Source organism: Neltuma alba, unplaced genomic scaffold, assembly GCF_004799145.2.
Source record: "Neltuma alba isolate B1F8T4 unplaced genomic scaffold, ASM479914v2 tig00012187_pilon, whole genome shotgun sequence".
Taxonomy (NCBI): Eukaryota; Viridiplantae; Streptophyta; class Magnoliopsida; order Fabales; family Fabaceae; genus Neltuma; species Neltuma alba.
Window position 1 is genome coordinate 565,384 of NW_021636728.1, and position 23,220 is coordinate 588,603.

At 33.9% G+C, this 23,220-nt stretch overlaps 2 protein-coding genes across 3 annotated transcripts; one reads left to right on the top strand and one right to left on the bottom strand.

Annotated features, from left to right (window-relative positions):
• The first annotated feature begins 2,051 nt into the window (after positions 1-2,051).
• On the top strand, positions 2,052-14,317 carry LOC114724398 (glyoxysomal processing protease, glyoxysomal). 2 transcript variants are annotated; one of them, XM_028910731.1, is made up of 13 exons: positions 2,052-2,351; positions 2,455-2,501; positions 2,597-2,771; positions 2,857-2,970; positions 3,466-3,609; positions 7,310-7,402; positions 7,570-7,673; positions 9,111-9,196; positions 9,281-9,375; positions 9,463-10,192; positions 12,823-13,021; positions 13,624-13,715; positions 13,802-14,317. In XM_028910731.1, exons 1-13 carry the CDS (start codon positions 2,286-2,288, stop codon positions 14,056-14,058), a joined length of 2,202 nt encoding a protein of 733 aa, XP_028766564.1. In that variant the 5' UTR covers positions 2,052-2,285; the 3' UTR covers positions 14,059-14,317. The 2 variants fall into 2 exon arrangements, with proteins under 2 accessions (XP_028766564.1, XP_028766565.1); XM_028910732.1 differs by lacking the exon at positions 2,455-2,501 and having other exon boundaries at positions 2,266-2,351.
• Positions 14,318-19,524: 5,207 nt separating this feature from the next.
• LOC114724435 (uncharacterized) lies at positions 19,525-20,169 on the bottom strand. Its single transcript, XM_028910784.1, has one exon. It carries the CDS (start codon positions 20,167-20,169, stop codon positions 19,525-19,527), a length of 645 nt encoding a protein of 214 aa, XP_028766617.1.
• Positions 20,170-23,220: the final 3,051 nt, after the last annotated feature.

A 23,220-nucleotide genomic window follows, 5' to 3' on the forward strand; every position in this document is an offset into this window, starting at 1 on the left:
AAAATGACAAATAAGGCACTGGGTACCAATCTGGAATTCATATTTTCGGCCAAAAGACCAAAACGCCCTGATGAATGCGGGAAGACGGAAAGCTGAAAGTGAGAGAAAGGAGAGAGGAAGACCGACGCAGTGAGAGAAAGGAGAGAGGAAGACCGACGCTGATGAAATGCGGGAAGAAGGAAAGAAGAATGTTGGAAATGCTATTATCTTACTCCTTCGCATCACCATTCTGTAGAGATTGTTGATTTTGGTTGTGGGAAAGAGGATTTGTAGTGAGAGAGGGAGTGAACCGAAGCGGAAATCAGCAAGCAATTACGTAACGTAACTGCTGTGATATGCTTGCTGGTTTTTGGTAAATCCCATTACGTGAATGGTAAATTTCACTATACATGTAGTTAATTATGAATTTTACAAAATACATATTGTGATTTATAACTTTTGTAGTGAAAGTGACTACTTTGTTAATGGGTTTTGCAACCTGTTTTCAGGAGATAAACAACTTGTTTGTAAAAACTAATAAAAGTGACAACTTTTGTAGTCACGTTGAATTAACTGGTTGCAAAAGCCATTTAAGAAGTGGTCATTTTCACTATAAAAGTTGTAAATATCACTGTGTATTTTGTAAAATTCAGCGTCAAATTTTATTGATTTTTAGAAACAAGTTGCTCATCCCCTGAAAAGAGGTTGCAAAACTCATTTAAGAAGTGGTCATTTTCACTATAAAAGTTGTAAATATCACTGTGTGTTTTGTAAAATTCAGCATCAAATTTTATTAATTTTTAGAAACAAGTTGCTCATCTCCTGAAAAGAGGTTGCAAAACTCATTTAAGAAGTGGTAATTTTCACTACAAAAGTTGTAAATATCACTGTGTGTTTTGTAAAATTCAGCATGGAATTTTATTGGTTTTTAGAAACAAGTTGCTCATCCCCTGAAAAGAGGTTGCAAAACTCATTTAAGAAGTGGTAATTTTCACTACAAAAGTTGTAAATATCACTCTATGTTTTGTAAAATTCAGCATGGAATTTTATTGGTTTTTAGAAACAAGTTGCCAATTCCTTGAAAAGAGGTTGCAAAACTCATTTAAGAAGTGGTAATTTTCACTACGAAAGTTGTAAATCTCACTATGTGTTTTGTCAAATTTAGTAGGAAATTTTATTAGTTTTTAGAAACAAGCTGCCCATCCCTGAAAACAAGTTACAAAACCCATTGAATAAGTGGTCATTTTTACTACGGAAGTTGTAAATCCCACTATACGTTTTGTCAAATTTAGCGTGAAATTTTATTAGTTTTTACAAACAAGTTGTTTATCTCCTGAAAACAGGTTGCAAAACCCATTAACAAAGTAGTCACTTTCACTACAAAAGTTATAAATCACAATATGTATTTTGTAAAATTCATAATTAACTACATGTATAGTGAAATTTACCATTCACGTAATGGGATTTACCAAAAACCAGCAAGCATATCACAGCAGTTACGTTACGTAATTGCTTGCTGATTTCCGCTTCGGTTCACTCCCTCTCTCACTACAAATCCTCTTTCCCACAACCAAAATCAACAATCTCTACAGAATGGTGATGCGAAGGAGTAAGATAATAGCATTTCCAACATTCTTCTTTCCTTCTTCCCGCATTTCATCAGCGTCGGTCTTCCTCTCTCCTTTCTCTCACTGCGTCGGTCTTCCTCTCTCCTTTCTCTCACTTTCAGCTTTCGGTCTTCCCGCATTCATCAGGGCGTTTTGGTCTTTTGACCGAAAATATTAATTCCAGATTGGTTCCCAGTGACCTCCTTGTCATTTTGCTTATTCAGGTCCCTTATTTGTCCTTTTAGAATTCAAGTGGTATTTTATTGTCATTTTCCCAAAAACTTACATATAATTAGTGATTGATAATTGATAAGAATTTTATCAACAGTTGTCGGCAAAAAGGAAAAAGGACTTCATCAACAACTTTTTGGTACATCAAAGTTCAATTGATTAAATTAAATTACATTAAATTTTGTAAGGAACCCCACAACGGCTGGATGCATTTTTTGGACGAGCAGCCAGTCTAGTTGCCGCACTCTTATCTGCTTTGAAAGTTTTGAACTCTTGATCAATTCCATTCATTTCTCCGTCAATTGTCCTTGCTTTTCCTTTGGAAATGTCCATGATGCCTTTGTTGACTCTCAAGATTCAGCAACAAGATTCGGACTTACATCGAAACGCGTGACAAATTCCTTTGGCAATTCCCTTGGCAATTCCCAGATTTGAGGACCCTCGGTGGAGCCGCGTGTTATCTTCATCATGGGTTTAGCAGAAGCTGTTGCTTTTGCTCGAAATTTCGCAGTTATGGTTAGAGTTCGTGGTCCAGTAAGTCTCCTTCACTTCACCTACGTTAAAAAATCCAGTACTCTATATCACGTGTATATGTGGGTGACCAAGCTCCCAATTTCTCGTTTCTACTGATTCCCAGGATCCAAAAGGGTTGAAGATGAGAAAACACGCTTTTCATCAATATCGGTTATCTTCAAGAGGCACTCCATACTTAATTTTATCCGTTTCCTATTTTGCTTCATTCGTTTGTTGATTTTTTTCCCCCTTCTGAATATTTATAGTTGTGGGGAAACAACGCTCTCAGCTTCCGGAATGCTTATACCTGATAACCTTTATGACACTGGAGTAGCTAGGCATCTTTATGGTGATCTTTGTGAGGGTATGGGATTGGTTGTGACAGTGGCGTCAGTTGTTGAACCTTTTCTATCACCACAGCAAAGAGAAAAAGTTTCTCAGGTTAGTGCTAATGTGATTGTATCACAATTGATTGGCCTTTTCTGCTCTTTGTATTTATTGCATTTTTACTTTTTGTTATATTTAGTTTCAGGGTCGGCCTGAGTTGATTTCTGGTGTTCGGATTGATATTATGACGGAGAAAACCAGTGAGAAATCAGATAAAGGAATCCCTTGGTCTGAGGCGCAGCTTTTGTCACTAGTAGACATTTTGCCTTCTCATCTCTCGTTTGATTTGGCATTTTGAACTTCTTTCTTCTTTAACTGCAGCCTTATTGAGATTAACGATATGGTGCACATTCTGCTATGTAAATCTAACTGACTAGTCCGGCTTTTAAACTTTCATCAGTCATCACTTTGAATGTGGCTGTTAAATTAAGGCCACTTATAGATATCAGAGTTCAATGGTTGGCTATTAATCTAATGTTGTTAATTTCTTGGTTGCTTTCTGGGTTTTTACATAGGTATTCCTTTTTATGGGAAAATTACGCACCTCTGACTTTAAGTAACTCATGTTTCCTGGCATGACTTAAACATGAGGACTCATGTTATGATTAAATATCTTAATTAAATCTTATGACTTTTGATTTACAGTCTGTGACATTATTTTATTCATATTGCTTGAGTTTGTCAATTTCGCGTTTTCCTTTTCATAATTTGTTACTTTCCACTTCAATGAGATTTATGCCATGTGCAGGTGGATATCCCTCTGTCCGCTCATTGTCTTCAGTCACTTGTTGAAGCATCTTTCAGCTCGCCCGAGCTTGGGTGGGAGGTTGGCTGGTCCTTGGCATCTTACACTAGTGATTCTCAGCGTTCTAAAGATTTCTTGGAAACTCAGGTTAGCCAAGTTGTTTTGTTTTTCTTGTCTTTTGTTTTCTGCAGCTTAACTTTTCCTGACGATTTAGAAATGTTGTTGATATATACTACTCCGGTCCTTAATATAAGATCCATTTAACTAATTTGATTAGATTAAGGAAGTTAGGTAAGTTAGTTAATTATAAGAAATTTGACACGTTTTTCCTAAAACGCCATAATCATTTTTCTTAATACCCCTTCTCCCTCTTCTACTTGATTATAGTTGAGGGAGTATCCATGGGGATAATTTAGAAAAAAGTGATAAATATGAGAAATGGGTCTTATATTTAGGACCAAAATCAACTCAACAATTGGGTCCTATATTAAGGACCGGAGGAGTATATATATATATATATTTTTTTTTCCATATCCTTCTTCTGTCATAAACTAGTTCATATACAAATTTGATTAAAGACATGAATTCCTATTTAACAATAACTCTATTGTGATTTTCATATCTAAAAGAAATACACTGTGCTGCATTTATAAATTTGATTCCCTGTGAACTGCCTCTATAGAATTACTTTTTTCTGAAATATGGCGATATTAATTGTAGTTGCCAGTGGCATGCATGCTTGTCTAAATTAAACAGGAAATCTCTTATATTTGATTGTAGCAAGTTTATATCTGCTGATTATAGGACTAAACAGGTCAATTGAAGCACCTGCAAGTTTGACTCTTTGCTTTGCAAGCCTCAGGGCACCATAATCTGAATCATTATTCTATGACCTGAGATCAAAGAATGATAATCCTTTTAAGACTTCGGGTATGACTTTGCTGAGATTCATTGGACTATTTTGTTTAGTGACCTACAACAGGGACCGCTTAATTAGCATGTGAAAGTTTTTCAAAAGAGTTGTGATATCTTCTGATGCAATTGGTGAACGTTATTTTGCTTATTGTTTTATAGCATGCTCAAACTTTTAGTTTGTAGCCTTATAAAATAGTAGGCTGCAAATCTCACCCTACTGGAGAAGCTTTACTTGTTTTATTATTATCATTATCATCATCATCATTATTTTTTTTTTTTTTTGGGTAATTTATTGATGAGGAGAGGAGCAACACAATATTTGGACAAGAATCCCTATGAAAACAAAAAACAAAAGAAGAAAGGGAAAAAGGAAGAAGAATCTTTCCAATCGTGTCATAAATTCAGTAGGAATATCCCTCTAAAAGTCTTTAGTTGAAAACCAGAAATAGGTCATGAAGGGAATTTCAGAATCTATGAAAAGTCTTGCAGGTTACAGAAATGTCGCTTCTAGTGCACCCAACATAGAAATTATAGGTGGTTATGTAGCATTGGTGTGAGAAAATGTTTAGAGTCAATATTATACATACATTAGTCGAATCTTTAAGTCAAATGTACTTGTTGCTGTATAAAAAGAAAGAAAAAAAATGTAAGATGTATTTTGTTTTGTCTATATCTAGTTCTCCGTAACACTATCTGGTGTGCATTGAATTCGAGGTTAACAAGTATTAAATAAGGGCATAGCTGAAAAACTAGAAGCAATTTTAAGACATAAATTAGTTTCATTGGTATGTGAGAATTGGGTAATTTTGTCCTATAATTAGAAATGGAGTGAGTACCTTTTATTTTAATTGTACCACTAAAAAGATAACTAAATCATTAATTTATAAAACTGCTCTAAACTATAATGCCTCTTAATTGGGTAACTATTTTAAAATACAAAATTTCCTAAACTCCTCATATCTCTTATTAAGGATGATACCATATCAGTATCATCTACCGTATCCCAGAGCATGAAACCACATGGTGCGAGATAAGAAACGAGAACTATTATTTTATGGCTATTTTGGTCATTCATGTTGTTCCCTTTTGTTGATTTTGGGCCTTGGGATAGGTCCAGGCAATGCTACTAGTGTACCATTCTCTCTGATGATGATGAATATGTTGCGTCATTAAGTTCCCCCCCCCCCCTTTTTGTTTAACTTTTTAACACTATGGTCGATGAGTAGTTGTCTTCAGGAGAGACTTAGATTGAGTGTGTGTTGAAGCAGAAATTCTTGCTTTTTTTTTCTTTTTTTGTTGTTGCATGAGTGGAGGTAAGTTGCAAGTGCCTGTAAATTGTTTTGATAACTGTATGTGCTGCAGTCTGAGGAAGGACGTGATTTTGGATGTAATTATAAGTGTGTTCTGACGGAAAATTCTGACTGTTATAGCCCTAAATTTTTGTATGTATAACTGGGGTGCTGAATAGAAACAAAACTCACTAGGACCTTATACCTTTCTCTTACTCTCTCTCTGGTGTTTTCATGGGCCCCAATCTGCTGCCAAGATCAATTAGGGCAAAGAAGAAGCTGATGCAGAAAAGAGGGGGCAAATGATAGAAAAACAGAAAGGAGTTACTAATAGCAAATATAGCCAGAAGACAAAAGGGAAAGAGGAGGGGGTGGGTGAAAGAGTAAATCTACAGTGACAGAGGAGGGAGTGGTTAGGAAGCTGTTGGAGCAGGTTTTAAAAGTCCAAAGCTGACATAAAAGGGGGGAGAAGAATTTTAATCTAATTTTGGGTTGAGAGAGCCCACCTCTTGAAAGTTGGCATGTGTGCTCTTTTTTTCCTCTTAACCATTTTTCCTTTCTATTCTGCCTTGCTTAAAATTGTGTGTTTGTGTAATGAGGTGCTCAGTGAATCTTCCCCCCCCCCTTTTGGTGTGTTAAAGGGAGAGATTCACTTAGATTATTCAGTTGTGATCTCTTATCCAAGAGCTCTTTTGCGTTCAAATACTATTCCTAGGACTCTTTAGGCTTCTTGTTTTGTTTTTTCGGTCTGTATGATGTGTTGATGAGAGAGTCCTGTCATGTGCTCAATTTCCTCCCTTGATTGGCTTATTTTTGAATAGGCCTTTAGTAGGATTGATGGAACTAAGGCAACAAATTTGTTGACCTGACAAAGTTGTATTTTCTAATGTGTTAGTGCAGGTCTAGTTCAGAAGAATAACTCACGTATTTTTGCATTGCAAGGCAGCCACTTTTTTTTTTTTGGTGGGCTCGTTGGAATTACTGTTTTGGCTTTTTGTGGAACACTTGGGATGTGTTGTTTTTGTTTGGAGAATCATCACATGATATATCCATGTAGGAACAAGATGCTGTTATTTTACTGCATTGTGCATTTTATGCATTTCTCGATTGTACTTGGTTGGAGTACTTTGCCTTTAAATGTCTTACTTGGCCGGGTAGGGTTTGTTCTTGTTCTTGGAATACTATGGTGTATATGGTTGGTTATCTTTGCAGCTTTGCTCATCATTTTTTCAGTGAGATTTCTCTGTCTAATAATGACATTCTGGGAAATTCATTCTGATTTTTCCCCTTTAGAAAGTTCCTTATCCTTCGCCAAAATTTAATTTCCTTTCCCTTAAAAATTAGATATTTTAAACTGGGTCAGAATAATGGTCTGTCCGAGACACATAATAGAATGACTCATTTAATTTCTTATGCACTTGATAAGAAAACTAAAAGCAAATATTCTAATATAGGAAAATTGGTGTCTATGGGTAATTTTCTTTTCTCATTTATGGTTTTTTTCACTTGAAATGCTGGTTCATTAGGATGCTTAAAAGGTTTGCATGATATTACAAATTATCTTTGGTAATACCTCTTCCTCGTTCTATAAAAGCAAATGCAAACTCATGGGATTGGGATGGTATTTTTCTGTGACATGCCAGGGAAGTTTGGAAGTTGGAGGATCTGCCAGGTTAAGCCTAATGTGCAGATCACTGACTAGAATGGCTATTCTTGGTGTCTCTTCATCTTTGAAGGTGACTCTTTTTCTTGTATATCTTTACTCTTGGTAGGATATCTTACGCCAGTACTTTTTATATAATTATGTAAGGCCCATATTTACTAGTGTATGAATTGTTTTGCTGGTGATATATTTGTCTGTATATAGATTCAGGAGAATAACTGGTTCATGGCTGTGACACAGGACATGCCGGCTAGTACAGTATCTTCAATGAATAGAAGAGGCGACTATCTTCTGGCAGTTGGGTCTCCTTTTGGTGTCCTGTCACCTACTCACTTTTTTAACAGGTATTATCAGTTCTTTTGGTTTTTATATATATATATATATATATATATATAAAACTACATTTGGCGAGGTTAATATGAATCTAATCCTCAATACACACTAAAATGCTCTGCTACTATCAGATTAACATTAATTAGCACTAAAATATGGAAAGGCCATATCTCATTCAATGAACGGATGAGGAATTGATTACTCAGGATATAAAACGGAAAATGAAGATACAAGGCAAATGAAATTCTCCCACACCCTAGACTGGAACAGTTGTGGGAGAAAAATTCCTTGTTGACTCATGATGCATATATGACTTATACGAGAAACCGACCACCCATCCATTTCTCTTATTTCGAACTACCCATCCGGAGGTGCTCCTTCCATTACGTGTAGTTGACACGTTGATTTCAACCTGAAACTTTCATCACTGAAATTTTCACTTCTGACCTTGGTTCCCCCTAGTTTGAACTCCATAGCCAATTTGCTGCAGAGACCTATCATAGTGAGCTCTCATAATGATAGCTTCCGTGCTATTTCGTCCCTCCTTGTTCATCACAATCACAAAGCTTCTTACCCCTATCTATACTTTGTATGTTGACTGTCTCTTATCATATGCATTACGTCCTCTTCATCCTTTGCATGTTTATAGTCTTAAATAAATACTTGATCTTATTTTTAGCATTCTTCAATTATTATTTCATCTTCCTTTTCACAAAATTGCTATATAAAAGAATAATACGCATAGAACATGAAAAGGGACTGAAATTTAATAACTTCACTTACAATACCCTAAGCACAAAGACTGATATCACAAAGGTTATTGAGATATCTCTGCTACAGAACACTTAACTCAAACGGCACAATAAGACTGAAAGTAAGGACACGAGTTATAGTCAACAACTCTTTCATCCCATGCCAATAACTCTTTATTTGCTCCCTCTTGCTTTGTCATTACTCCCTTGTTTTGCACCTCATTTGTATTCTTTTTCGTGTATGCTTTTGGGTACTTTATTGGACCATCAGTCTCACCTTCTCTTCCCTCAATCACTCCCTTATATCTCCCATTGCACATTCGGTGGCAGCTGTGGGTTGGAACCCAACAGTGGGTTGGGTTGTGTTCTTGTTGCATTTTTCTGCGGTGCTGTGAGGAACTTTCAAGTAATATGTTGATTGATTGCTGATTTGAGACTTAAGTGCTCCTTTCCATCCGAAATTTAGTGTTGATTGTGGAAAATTTTAGTCCTGTATCCGGCTGTTTGTTAATTCAAGATGTATTGTTTGGTCCCATCTTTCCTCTTCATGCGTTTTTACCTTCATTAATTATTGAATGGTAGGTAATAATCTTGTAGTCACAGCATACTTTCGGCTTCCTGAATCTAAATTCATTGTTTGATTAAGTGTTTTGTCCTTTGTAGTTTTGTCATTGATATAATTTCATGATTGATTAGTATTTCAGTGGGATGCATTGCAAACAGCTATCCTCCTAATTCATCTGATGGATCATTGTTGATGGCTGACATACGAAGTCTTCCTGGTTTGAGACATTTCCATATTTCATAATCCAGTAGTCTTTCTATTCAATTGACCAGTGTTTCTAAACTGGTTCTGCATCTTTCAGGAATGGAAGGTAGCCCAATCTTTAGTGAAAATGCATCTTTCACTGGCATCCTGATTAGACCATTGAGGCAGAAGACTAGTTCTGTGGAAATCCAGGTAGCCTAAATAAATTTATTTCCTGGCCTATATGTTTTATGTTGTGTGAAATTTCTGTCATCATGCAAATGTTATCTTTTTTGATAGCTGGTGATTCCATGGGAAGTCATTGTGACTGCCTCTAGTGGCTTACTGCGTAATTGGCCTCAAAATACAGCAAAAGAGTTATATCATGAGGGAAAGTCACAGGATGGAGGAAAGGGGTCATCTACCAAAACTGACGACTTTGGATACTGGGGTTCTAATCATGCAAATTCAAAGTTTAGTAGCTCCTCACCATTACCAATTGAGAAGGCAATGGCTTCTATCTGCCTTGTTACTATAGATGATGGAGTCTGGGCATCTGGTGTTCTTCTGAACAGTCAAGGTCTGATACTTACTAATGCTCACTTGTTGGAACCATGGAGATTTGGGAAGACACAGATTAGTGGATATGGAGACAATCCTAAAGAATTTCCTTTCTTAGCAGAGAGGGATGCATCTGTTAGGAAAGGAGTTAAGGATAAGCAGCAAAGTCAAACCAGAAGGTCTAAGATGACAATTCTTAATCCTTTTCCAGCTAATGAGCCAGCGGGATATATATTGAGTTCAAATCACAATAGACATCAAGTCATACGTGTACGCCTTGACCACGTAAAACCTCGTATTTGGTGCAATGCTAAGGTTGTGTATGTCTGCAAAGGACCATGGGATGTTGCCCTCTTGCAGCTTGAATCCATACCAGATCAGCTTGCACCTATTGTGATGAATTTTTCATGGCCATCCATGGGATCAAAGGCGTATGTCATTGGCCATGGACTATTTGGCCCAAGATGTGGTATGCTCCCTGTAATCTTATATATCTGTTTCCTTTTCGGTTATATAATCTGTTGTGGAATTAAACTTCAAGTTACTAATAATTACTTGTATAATTGTAATAAACAATAGGCAGTTAGAGTTGGCTACCAGATTGAAGGATATAGCCGTTAGAATTAGTCCCTTCTTGCCTATATATATACCTGACCCCTTTAACCCATATGTAATTTATGAATTGAGAATATACAGTTGCCCGATTGGCTGTCCTTCTCTCCCTCTCTCGTTTCCCTCTCTGCTCTATCTTCTATCTCACTTCGTTCTCTTGATTTCCCTCTATTCTCTCTGTTTCTCCTTCCTTATCCTTCTCTCTCTCTCATTCCCTATCAAAATTCCGTAACAGTAGCAAAATAAGATTGTACGAAATGCTTATAGAATCTTGTTAGTCTTTTGTTGGAATCTCCTGATTATGGGCTTATTCATTTTCTGATTAGCTTGGTTTATCACATGATATATTGGTATCATAGTCAACTTTCTTGATTTATATTCATGCCTTGTGCTATCTTTATCATTTATGAGACCAGTTGAGTGTTAAACACGTCAGGCATTATCTAAGGGAGTTATGCCTCGTTTGTTATGCAGGAGATTAAATCTTAACCAGAAGATAGTATAGAGATTAATGCTATAACATTTTGTAACCATACGGAGGTATTTAAAAAAGCTACAAGAACTAAATTAAAAATTAAGTTAAATTATAGGGAGTAAATGATTAATTGCCCTTCATCCTGTAGCCATTGGATTGCCTAGAAAGGTAAAATGGCGTAGTGGAAATTATAATGACAAGATTTGTTTTTAATGGGAATAAGGCTCAGCGACTCTTTCATCACCCAGCTTCGGTTACATATTAACCATTGCCAGCTTGACACCAATTTTGTCAAACCTTGACAGGAGTTATAGGATTCGTTGCAATTCTTAGGACAGTTATCACAAATAAACTTTCCTAGGCTCTTGATAATAAACTCTTTGTTCCATACAAGTCTTTTTAACATCTCTCATATTCCTTGAGTTCAGACCTTTTATTCAGGTTCTTCACTGTTTTTTTGCCATCCCAAGCTGCATCTTACTTAGTGTAACAAGCTTCCCCTATATGTGAAAAGTAGCTTGATGCGGACAAACCTACTAGAAATAGAATCTGCCCAATCAGCATTGCAATCGGTCTCAATGCCCACCATCTATACCCTTCTTGAAGCAAGGTCTTTTTCTAGGAAATCTGCAGACTTCCAGGTTTGAGTAAACCAGCTGATGCTCCCTTTCAAGTAGGGCTGTTGTCTCGGTCCTGTCCCATTGAACAGGGATGGGACAGAAAATCTGTTTCGTGTCCTGTCCCGGTCACATCCTTTTTTTAAAAAAAAAAAGAAAAAAGAAAAACACTTTTTGTTTTGTAGTTGGACCTATTACAATGAATTTTGGTTTTTTTTCCATCTACTTTTAATTCCTTGGGCTTAGCCCTTTTGAAAGCATCTTTTTGTTTTCTTTTTTATTTCTTTGGGCTTAGCCCTCTTAAAGAAAAGTCGAAATAAATAATAATAAGTAACAAAATAACTCCAAAATTCATTTTCACCATTCTAAAAATTATAATCAACTATAAAAGCTCTAAATAAATAAAAACCATTCAACTACCTGTGTGCTAAAAGCTACAAATATAAACTTTTGGTATTACACATGCCTGGAACATTTTGTATTTTTAACATTTAATAATTATAATATGATTAAAAAAATTTAAAAAATATTACTAACAGGACGGGACTACCCATCTCGGTCCTGTCCTGGTTTGTCCGGCCAGCCAGGACAGGCTTATTTTAAACACCCCTACTTTCAAGTTGCTCATAGAGTCCTGGGATGCTTGAGAACCTTTTGTTGGGTTGTGAATGGGCTGGATAAATGAGTTTGTGTTTCTTCTCAGTATCAATAGAAGCATCTCCTTGGAGAATTTGTTCTTATCTACAGGCTTCCATAGGAGTATCTATTGCTTTACTCCTTGGCATTCTAGTTTCACTAGGGAGGTCAAGAGTGTATTTCCATTGAAGGACTGTGATTGCTTTAGATGGCCTGGCCAATTCCTTCTCAAAGAAATGGAATCAAGTCATTGATTCAAGTTCCTTAGCTAAGCGCTTGTTAGCTTCATGATCACTTATTCATGGGTTCCTGGTGATCATATTGTCATGAACTTACTTACGTACACAATTAAGAGCTATCTCCCCATCAGTGACTTGGGTAAAGATTGTATGATCTGCTTGCCTAATGGTTCCTATATTTACATCTAGATCGATTGCATTATGCTATCAGTTTGCTTAATGAAATTCCAAGACCTGATCATCACCTTTGAAAGAAGCACTGAATGCGTATTAAATATCTTTTACAGAAATTTTCCTACGAGGATTGGGAATAAATAGACTCGTGTTGCGGTTTTCTATTATTTTTGAACCCATTAGTAGGATTGAACATATAGTTAAAGCTCGAGTTTGACAACAACCCACCTGGGATTGCACAGTGTGATAAAATCTTGTATAAATTACCATGAGCCCCAAGAGAAAATGTGAAGTTGAAGGTAGCAGATGACCATTTGTCCCTTTATGTCCTTATTGTTTTCATTAGGGTTCTTCCCATCTGTCTGTTCTGGTGTCGTGGCTAAAGTCATTGAAGCAGAGACTCCTCAATCCTATCTCTCAGTTCAGCAAGGGCACACCCATGGGCAACTCCCTGCGATGCTGGAAACAACAGCTGCTGTTCATCCTGGCGCTAGTGGGGGTGCTGTCGTCAATTCAGATGGTCACATGATTGGTCTGGTTACAAGGTATTGCTGCTTGCTTTCTGTATAAGTTATAATTTATAATTTATTCTAATTTTGCTTAGAACTGAATTGTTTTCAACGTGTTTTGAACTGGAAGAAGACTTTAGTTAGGGCATCAGGCACCCTTGTTCAGATTTTAATGGCACCCCTACCTTGGGATCAAGGTTTGAAATCAGACTGTTAGTAGGTTCTCTAGATTTTCTGATTTTGATGGATTCGGTAGGATAGCCCTCACCTTGTATCATTTGCTAATAGGCACCTGATAATCTTCGAACTTACTATTTTCTTTGACCATCCATTTACTTACGCTTTGAAGACAACAAAGATCCTTTTGGATGAATTTCTTTAGCTTTGATACTTACCGTCTCTTTGGATCGAGTGTTTTTTTAAAAAAAATTTTTTTTATCTCAGAATATGCCTTTTTAATTACTTCAAAGAAGATTACCCTGCTCTGCTTTACCCTTTTTACCTGGCTGGCCACCCTGTTGTTTTCTGCATTCCATGTGAGCTTTTTATGAATTCGTTATTTTAACAGCGGTTGCTGTTAAATGTCCGAAGATTTAAATTTCATGCTAATTATAAGATTTTCTCGAGTCTTGACACAGCAATGCAAGGCACAGTGGAGGAACTGTGATACCTCATCTTAATTTTAGCATCCCATGCGCGGCTTTAGCACCCATCTATGTTTTCTCGAAAGGTAAGAAAAAAGAAAAATAAAAGAATGTTGGAGCCTTTATCGGTAGGCAACACAAAATGATCTGACAACACTGCTTTTCATTGCAGACATGAAGAATCTTTCAGTTTTGCGAGTTCTTGATGAACCGGATGAGTACATTTCATCAGTATGGGCTTTGATGCGGCCATCGTCTCCGAAGCTCCCTCCAATGTCTGAACTGCCTCAGTCCCTCGTAGACGATAACAGCAAAGAAATTAAGGGTTCTCGGTTCGCAAAATTTATTGCTGAAAGAAAGGGGATCTTTGATCAACCTTCTCAACAAGTGAAGCGTGGAGTGGATCAAGTAACCCCTAGTAAACTCTGACCTCAGCAGGTCTTATGTGCTAAATGAGAGATTGCAACATGCCTGGATGAACTTACTCTGCATTCTGGGTCATCGCTGGCTGCAAGATGCCTGGATGAAGTAAAATGAATAGTCACTCACAGGGAAAATGATCATAGAATCGGACCGGATTGGATAGTCAAACTATACGATAGGATACTAGGTTCCTATAAAGATAAAGCCAAAGTTGACTATTGATGACATGATCATTAGATAATTGGTATCAATGAAGATCATTTTTTGCAAATATATAAAGTTATTTTTTTGTTACAAAAATATGTAAATAGTTATTAATTACATTAAATTGTATGATGTGAATTCTGCTGTTGCAATTCTTTTTTGGGAAAATTAGTAAAAAATCCCTTTTGAAATTTTAATTGACAGGAAGGATCTAATTTGTGCAAGTGTAAGTATGATCTATGAGTGCAACATATCATCCGCTATGTGTAATTGCATTCGGCGGATGATATGTTGCACTCACGGATGATACTTATACTTGCACAATTTTAGGTCCTTTTGATCAATTAAAATTTCAAATAGGAATTTTTTTTATACCAATTTTCCCTTCTTTTTTCCCATTTACACTTTTAACTACAACCTATTTTATTTGGGTATGCAGGGCACAAGTTCAAGCAAAACAAATACTTCTCTCATCTTATTTATAAGTTATTTTATTTCATTAGAACTAAAAAAAACATTAAATCTTGTTAATTTTGTTTTAAAATTGAATAACTTTTCAATTTTATTTCTATTCAACATGTACATTTTCTCACAAGGTAACATATGGAGAAAAGATATTAAAATATTCTGAAATCTACTAAAAGACAAATTAATGTGGGTGAATTTTAAAATTTTAATTCAGATTTCTTGTATTATTTTGAAGTTTTTAAATCTTGTCAAATTATATAAATGTCTGTTACTATTTTTTCTTTCTTTCTTTTTTTTTTCAAATGTTGCCACCTTGGAATCCTTAGCTGGTTTATGGTGGTCGGTCCCTCAAGCTTGAGTTACATGTCACTAAAACTCAAGTAATTGCTTGCCAGAGCTCTGATAACTACTTTTTCTTATGTATGGACTAATTTTTTTAGCTATTGATTATATTTTTTTTCAGAACTTTGATAACAACTCTTGTTTAGTTATTTACTACTCCAGTATTATGATGAACTGCTTTCATTTTTTAAAATTTGGTTACTACTTTTGTTTATCTATTTTTTTTTTATCAGAACTTTTTTATCTATTGACTACTCTAATTTCATTATTGATTACTTTTGTTTCAAAAATTCAAAAAAATGCAATATGTTATAAATAAAAAGGAAGAATAGAGAAGAAAAAAATATCAATAAGAGAGCGTATTTCTCATTCCATTCAAGGGTGCTGAATACATTATATATGACCTTTATTTATAGGTACAACTTTACATCTTTGATAAGATCTACAGATAACATAATAATAAAAGATAATTGCAGATAATAGGATAATGGGAGATATTGAAGATACTCGGAGATAAGGAGATAATGATAGCTACATGGACATCCCTAAAGATATTATATTCATAACACTCCCTTGGATGTCCATAACTAAATATGTACCTCATTAAAAAACTTCTACTAAAAAAACCCGTGGGACAAAACCTAGTAGAAGAAAAAGAGTGCAACATTTATTAATATATTCATAGTGTTGTCTCATTAAAAACCTTGTTAGGAAAACTCAATAAGAAAAACCATAGATAAAGAAAAAAGAGTAGAGCATGCATTTACTCACCCTCTTGAAAATGTCAATTGATATCTTTGAGTCTTCGAAGCCTAATGTCATGAACAAGTCTCTTGAACGTGATGGCTAGAAGTGATTTGGTGAATAAGTTTGCTAAAATTTCACTGGAATGAATTTGTTGGATATTGACTTTGTCATCCTTTTGAAGGTCATGAGTGAAGAAGAATTTTGGGGACATATGCTTTGTTCTATCTCCTTTGATGTACCCTTCTTTTAGCTGAGTAATACATGCAGTATTATCTTCGTATAGTATTGTTGGGATCATTTTACCAGAAGACAAGTCACAAATAGTTTGCATGTGATGTATTAAGGACCTTAACCATACATAGTCTCGACTTGCTTCATGCATTGCTAGAATCTCTGCATGGTTAGATGATGTGGCTAATATAGTTTGTTTCATAGATCACCATAAAATGGTTGTACCACCACATGTGAATAGATAGTTAGTTTGTGATTTACCGACATGTGGGTCAGACTGAAATCTAGCATCTGTATAGCCAACAAGATCAGTCTTGGATGCATTTGAAATAAAATAATCCATGTCCATTGTACTCTTAAGACAACGAAGGATGTGTTCAATTCCATTATAATGCTTTCGTGTTGGTGAAAAACTATATCTTGCTAGCAAGTTAATTGCAAATGATATATCAAGTTGCGTATAATTAGCAAGATACATTAGTGCTCCAATTGTACTAAGATATGGTACTTCTAAACCAAGTAGCTTTTCATCACCTTTTTTCTCGATTGCTCGAGGTCTAAAAGGGTTCTTTTCCACCTCCAAAGATCTTACAACCATTAGAGTATATAATGGATATGATTTATCCATATAAAAACATTTTAGGATCTTTTTTTTTGTATAAGTTTGATATACAAAAATTCTATTTTTCAAATACTCAATTTGTAATCCAAGGCAAAACTTTGTTCTTCCTAGATCCTTCATTTCAAATTCTTTCTTTAGACAATTCACTGCCTTTTCAAGTTTTTCAAGAGTTCCAATAATATTTATATCATCAACATACACATCGATTATAACGAATTCATTTCCTAATCGTTTCATAAAAGTGCATGGGCATATTGTATCATTTTTATATCCTTCTCTCAATAGACACTCGCTAAGCTTGTTATACCACATTCGTCCTGATTGCTTTAATCCATATAGGGATTTGTTTAACTTAATTGAGTATCGTTCTCGAGAGTTTGAATTGTATGCTTTTGGCAATTTTAGCCCTTTAGAGAGTCTCATATAAATGTCATTGTCAAGTGAGCCATACAAATAGGCTATAACAACATTCATTAAATGTAAATTGAGCATTTTATTTACTGAGACTAATCAAGTATCAAAAAGTAGTTGCATCCGCTACTGGTGAATAAGTTTCTTTAAAATCGATACCAGGTCTTTGTGTAAATCCTTGGGCAACAAATCATGCCTTGTATCTTATGATTTCACCCTTTTCATTTCTCTTCCACACAAAAACCCATTTATATGCAACTGGTTTTACATTTTCAGGTGTAATGACTACTAGTTCAAAAACTTTTTGCTATTTTAACGATTTTAATTATGCCTCATTGCATCTTTTCATTTTGGCCAATCCTTTTTTTTTGTTTACATTCAGTAATTGACTTCAGTTCATGATTCTCATTATCATTCATTACATCGAGCGTTACATCATAAGAGAAAATATAATTGAAGTCGACTTCATTTCGGTCCCATCTTATCCCATTCATAACATAATTAATTGAGATCTCATCATTTTCATATATTTCAAGTACCTGACTTTCTTTAAGAATTGGGGCGTTAATGTTGTCTAATGATTCTTCTGGAGTTTCTAACTTTTCTAAATTATTCTCGACTAGGCCATTTATGCTTTTAGCTTCTTTTTTCTTTCAAGGATTTTTATCTTTGGAACTGATGGGCTTGCCATGCTTCATGGTGTTTTAAAATCATTCACAATTGATTGTCCATCAGGGACATCAATTTCAATAGGAGCATTAACAACTAGAATATGTGACTTTGTTACTCTCTTCAGATTAGTAAATACATCAGGTAATTGATTAGCTAAATTTTATAAATTGACTATCTTTTGAACTTTCAGTTCACATTATTTTGTATGAGGATCAAGATGACATAGTGATAATTCTTTCCAACTAATGTCCTTTTCCAATTTCTTATTTTCTCCCCTCAATGTTGGAAAAACTGACTCATAAAAATGACAATCCGCAAATTGAGCCATGAACAAATCTCCTGTTGACGGTTCTAGATACTTTATTATAGTAGGAGATTCACATCCAATATATATTCTCATCCTTCTTTGAGGACCCATTTTAGTACGTTGTGGGGGAGCAATTGGAATATATATAGCACATCCAAATGTTCTTAGTTGGAAAATATTGGGTTCCTGACCAGAAACCAATTGTAAAAAGGAGGATTTGAGATAATTTGTTGGCCTGATGCGAATTAACATTACTGCATGCAAAATTGCATGTCCCCAAGAAGAAATTGGGAGATTTGATCTCATAAGTAATGGCCTCGCAATTAATTGTAAGCATTTGATCAATGATTCTGTAAGTCCATTTTGTATGTGCACATAAGCCACAGGATGTTCAACATCAATCCCAAGAGACATACAATAATCATTAAAGGCTTGTGAAGTAAATTCACCAGCATTATCAGGATGTATTTTCTTGATGGGAAAAGTGCTCTTAATCTGATTAATTGAGTCAATAATCTTGCAAACGTCAGGTTACGTGAAGATAATAAACAAACATGCAACCATTTTGTTGATGTATCAATCAGAATCATAAAATATCAAAATAGTCTACATGGTGGATGTATTGGTCCATAAATATCTCCCTTTATGTGTTCTAGAAAAGTGAGAGGCTCACTTTCTAGTTTTTCTGGTGATGGCTGAACAATTAACTTTCTCTTGGAACATGCATTACATAAGAAAACATTGGACTGTGGTATTTTTTGACTTTTCAATGAATGTCCACATAAATTCTCAATTATTTTTCGTGCCATAATTGTCTCGGGATGGCCTAACCAGTCATGCCAAACATTAAATTTGTTATCATTTATAAATTGCTAGTTTATAATGATGTGTACTTCAATTACACTGATAATTGTGTAATAAGAGCTAGAAGAAAATGTAGGCAATCTTTCTAGTGTGCTTTTTTATTAGAGGTTGGCTTTATAATAGCAAGATATTATTGATTTTCCTCAATTGTTGTTTCGATATGGTATCCATTCTTGTGGATATCCTTGAAACTCAACAAATTTATTTTAGACTTAGTTGAGTAAAATGCACTATCAATGTATAATATTGTTCTTCCAGGTAACAATATATTGGCTCTTAAGGAGCCTTCAATCAGTTTTGCACTTCCAGATATAGTTTGAACATTGGCTTCTTGCATTGCCAAATAAGAGAAATACTTTTTTTCTAAGTATTGTATGAGTTGTTGCACTATCAACAAGACATAAATCCTCATGATTGACATCAATAGGAGCCATTCTTCGTTACAAAGAACATAGTTAAGAGAGGGGAAGGAAAAAAAACAAAATTAATAAAAGAAAAATACTTATAATTTTATTAATTTGGAAAGATAACAACATTTAAAGTAGAAACTCTATAAAAGAAGATGAAAAAGGAGGAAAAATTAAGTCCTAGATATTTAACTTTACTAAAGTAATTTATTATTAACATTCCCATCACCAATTAAGTGATCAATCTTTCCATTAGAATCAGCAAAGAAATCAGCAATATCCAAATGAGTGACATCTATATTGCCATAATCAAAATTGCCCTCTTCATCAACAAAATTGGTTTTTACCCTTGGCATTTTGTCATTGCCTTTACTTTTATTTTTAAGTGATTCTTGATAAAAGTCAACCAAATGTTTCGGTGTATGACAGGTACGTGACCAATAACCATTCCCACCACAACGATAACACGAATTTTCAGAGTGGTTATTACTTCCGCTAGCCTTTCTTTTGTGATTCTCATCATTCTTTGCCCTCTTTAAGTAGGAATTTGAACCACCTCGATTATGACCATAACCACGTCCACGATCAATGCAACGACCTCGTGCACGTCCATGTCCTTGTCCACGACCACATGTTGGTCCATTTACTACCACATCCACTTCTGGGAATGGAGTAGACCCGGTTGGATGGGATTCATGATTTTTCATTAAAAGCTCATTATTTTGCTCAGCTACAAGAAGGCAAGAAATTAGTTCAGAATACTTTTTGAAGCCTTTTTCACGGTATTGCTGCTGCAGGAGCACATTGGATACATGAAATGTAGAGAATGTTTTTTCTAACATGTTTTTATCAGTAACTTTTTCTCCATATAATTTTAGTTGAGAACTGATTCTAAATATCACAGAATTATACTCACTAACATATTTAAAATCTTGCAAGCGCAAGTGCATCCATTCACAACGAGCTTTTGGGAGAATTTCCGGTGGTTATACCTTTCTTTCAAACTGTTCTAAAGAATGAGTGGGTTTTTAATGGTCAAATATTCTATTTTTAGTCCTTCATGTAAATGATGGCATAAAAAGATCATGGCTTTAGCCTTTTCTTGATTAGATGCCTTATTTTCTGTCTTAATTGTGTCTCCCAGACTATTGCCATTTAGGTGATTTTCTGCATCTAATATCCAAAATAAGTAGTTCTTCCCAATAATGTCAAGAGCCACAAACTCAAATTTTGTAAGGGTTGACATGATAGCACTATCACAAAAGAATATAATATTAAAAAAAATTGACATGTATGGAAATTACACTGCTCTTTGTTAATGAGAAGAAAAGAAAAAGAATCATAAATTACCAAAAGGAAACAAATGAAAAGAAAATTAAATGAGAAAGGGACAAAATTTGGTATATTGTCTCTGTGGATATAAGCATTTTAAAATCATATTTATCAAATCAAAATAAATTAACAAATAAATAATAAATATTTCTCAAAAATAAATATCTACATGGCTTCTAGCCATTTAATTAGATAAAATCAAATTTAAATGACTTATGGTCATGAGTTAAAAATTATATGGCTTCTAGCCATATGTTAGAAAATCAAAATTATGACTTCTAGTCATTAAAATAAAAAAATCAAAGTTATGGCTTCTAGCTATAAGAAACAAAACAAAGTTTTATCGCTTCTAGCCATAAAATAGAAAATAAAGTTTTATGACTTCTGGTCATAAAATAGAAAATAAAGTTTTTATGGCTTCTAGCTATAAGAAAAAATAATAAAGTTTTATGGCTTCTGGCCATAAGAAAGAATAATAAAGTTTTATGGCTTCTGGCCATAAAATAGAAAAAATTTAAATCATATGGATTCAAGCCATTTAGGGAAAAAAATACTCATAGTGTAGAAGAGTATAGAGGATAGACGATAAATCATGAAATATAATACATAGTAATAATAAGAAGATTAGAATATTATACCTTTGTTAGGGCACTCGTGTTGATAACATGTTATAAATAAAGAAGAAGAATAAAGAAGAAAAGAATATCAATAAGAGAGGGTATTTCTCATTCCATTTAAGGGTGCTGAATACATTATACATTGCCTTTATTTATAGGCATAACTTTACATTTTTTATAGGATCTATAGATAACATAATAATAAAAAATAATTGCAAATAATGGGGATAATGGGAGATATTGCAGATACTGGGAGATAAAAGAGATAATGGTAAATACATAGACATCCATAAAGATAGTATATTCATAACACATTAAGTGTTGTTGGAGATGTAGTAACTATTTTTTGTTTAATTATTTACTACTTTGTGTAGTTAATAGCTATATAAAAATAGTTACCAAAACTTTAAAAAAAAAATTAGTTAATAGTTAAACTAGAATAGTTAATAGTTATAAGAAAATAGTCACTAGAAGTAAGGACAATGTTGTTATTGTATAATATTTTAAAATTTCAAAACAGTACAGGTGGTCTTCATTTGAAATTTTAAAATTCACCTGCACTAACTTGTCTTTTAGCATTTTTAAAGGTATTTTAGTGTTTTTTTTCCAAGTAACATTATATACAATAATAAATTAATGGTAAAATAGTATGTTAATGTTAAAAGTTTAAGAACTTATGAATAGGATAAAAAATTTCTCTCATGACCTTAGAATAGGTGAAGTATATAAAGCATCAATTTTAGGGTGTCACAACAATTTGATAAAATAAAAGTATGGATGTTTGGATAAAACCAAATCATGGTTTGGAGAATAGCTTCTGTAGAATAGATTTTGTGAAGAATAAATTTTGTGAAAAAACGATTTTGATAAAATAAAAGTATTTGGATAGTTGTTATCAAAAGCACTTTTTACATGTACAAATTACTAAAGAAATGCATAAATTAATATGATAATTATATAAATGATAGATTTTATAATATATTTTAATTTGAATAAATAAATTGTTAATAAAATAATTTTTATTAACATAATTAATAATATATAAGATAATATAATTAATAATTAATTAATATGTGTATATATATTTATAAATTATAAGATTAAATATGTTTATAGAAAAATGATTATTTTGTCTAACAGAAAAATATTAGTTTGCTTTAAAATGTGAATATATGTGTGCATATATATTTAAAATGTGAAGGACCGAAGGCTTCTGACAGAGTGAAGGACCGAAGGCTTGTGATGGAGTGAAGAAAGGAGTGCATAATTGAGGGCTGATTTGTCCTATAACAATGGGGCCCACACCAACAACTACAATTTGAGCCAGAAGTAAATTCCACATGCTTTTTTTAAAATCGTGATTTTAGTCCAAATTATAATTTCGGATTTTTTAACCTGTTTGGCAAGCTTTATATATATATAAGTCAGATTTCAGTAGTACACTTTCGAAACTCTATCATTTTAGAATTCTACATTTAATATCTAATTGCATTTAATTTTTATTATTATCTAATTTATCCTCTCTTGTTTGAGTCATGCACAAACAACCATTTGATTACAATGCAAAATAATATACTCTTTCCGGTCCTAAATATAAAACATATTTTGTAGTATAATTTATATTATAAAATAGGTCTTATATTTAGAATTGGAAGAGTATAAAATAACTATCAAGCTTTAATCATTCAGATAACATTTACTCACAACACTCAGTTAACTATTTTCCGTACCCATTTATCAAATTTCATAGCCGAATAATTTAATATAAAAGCTACTATTGAAGATATTTACAACACTTCATTAGTTATTCACCATCCCTATTTAGCAAATAACATGTTTTAGCAAATTTCACATTTTGATAATTTAATTTAAAATGTCATTTCAGGATATTTACAACACTCCATTAAATTATCTTGAAATGAAGTGTTGTAAATATACTAAAAT

Excerpts from the sequence above, each read along its gene's own strand:
- LOC114724435 (XM_028910784.1), bottom strand. The coding sequence starts at position 20,169 with ATGTTAGAAAAAACATTCTCTACATTTCATGTATCCAATGTGCTCCTG.
- LOC114724398 (XM_028910731.1), top strand. The coding sequence starts at position 2,286 with ATGGGTTTAGCAGAAGCTGTTGCTTTTGCTCGAAATTTCGCAGTTATG. Across the intron at positions 2,971-3,465 it reads AGGCGCAGCTTTTGTCACTA|GTGGATATCCCTCTGTCCGC; the intron begins GTAGACATTTTG and ends TGCCATGTGCAG. Across the intron at positions 7,674-9,110 it reads CCTACTCACTTTTTTAACAG|TATTTCAGTGGGATGCATTG; the intron begins GTATTATCAGTT and ends ATGATTGATTAG.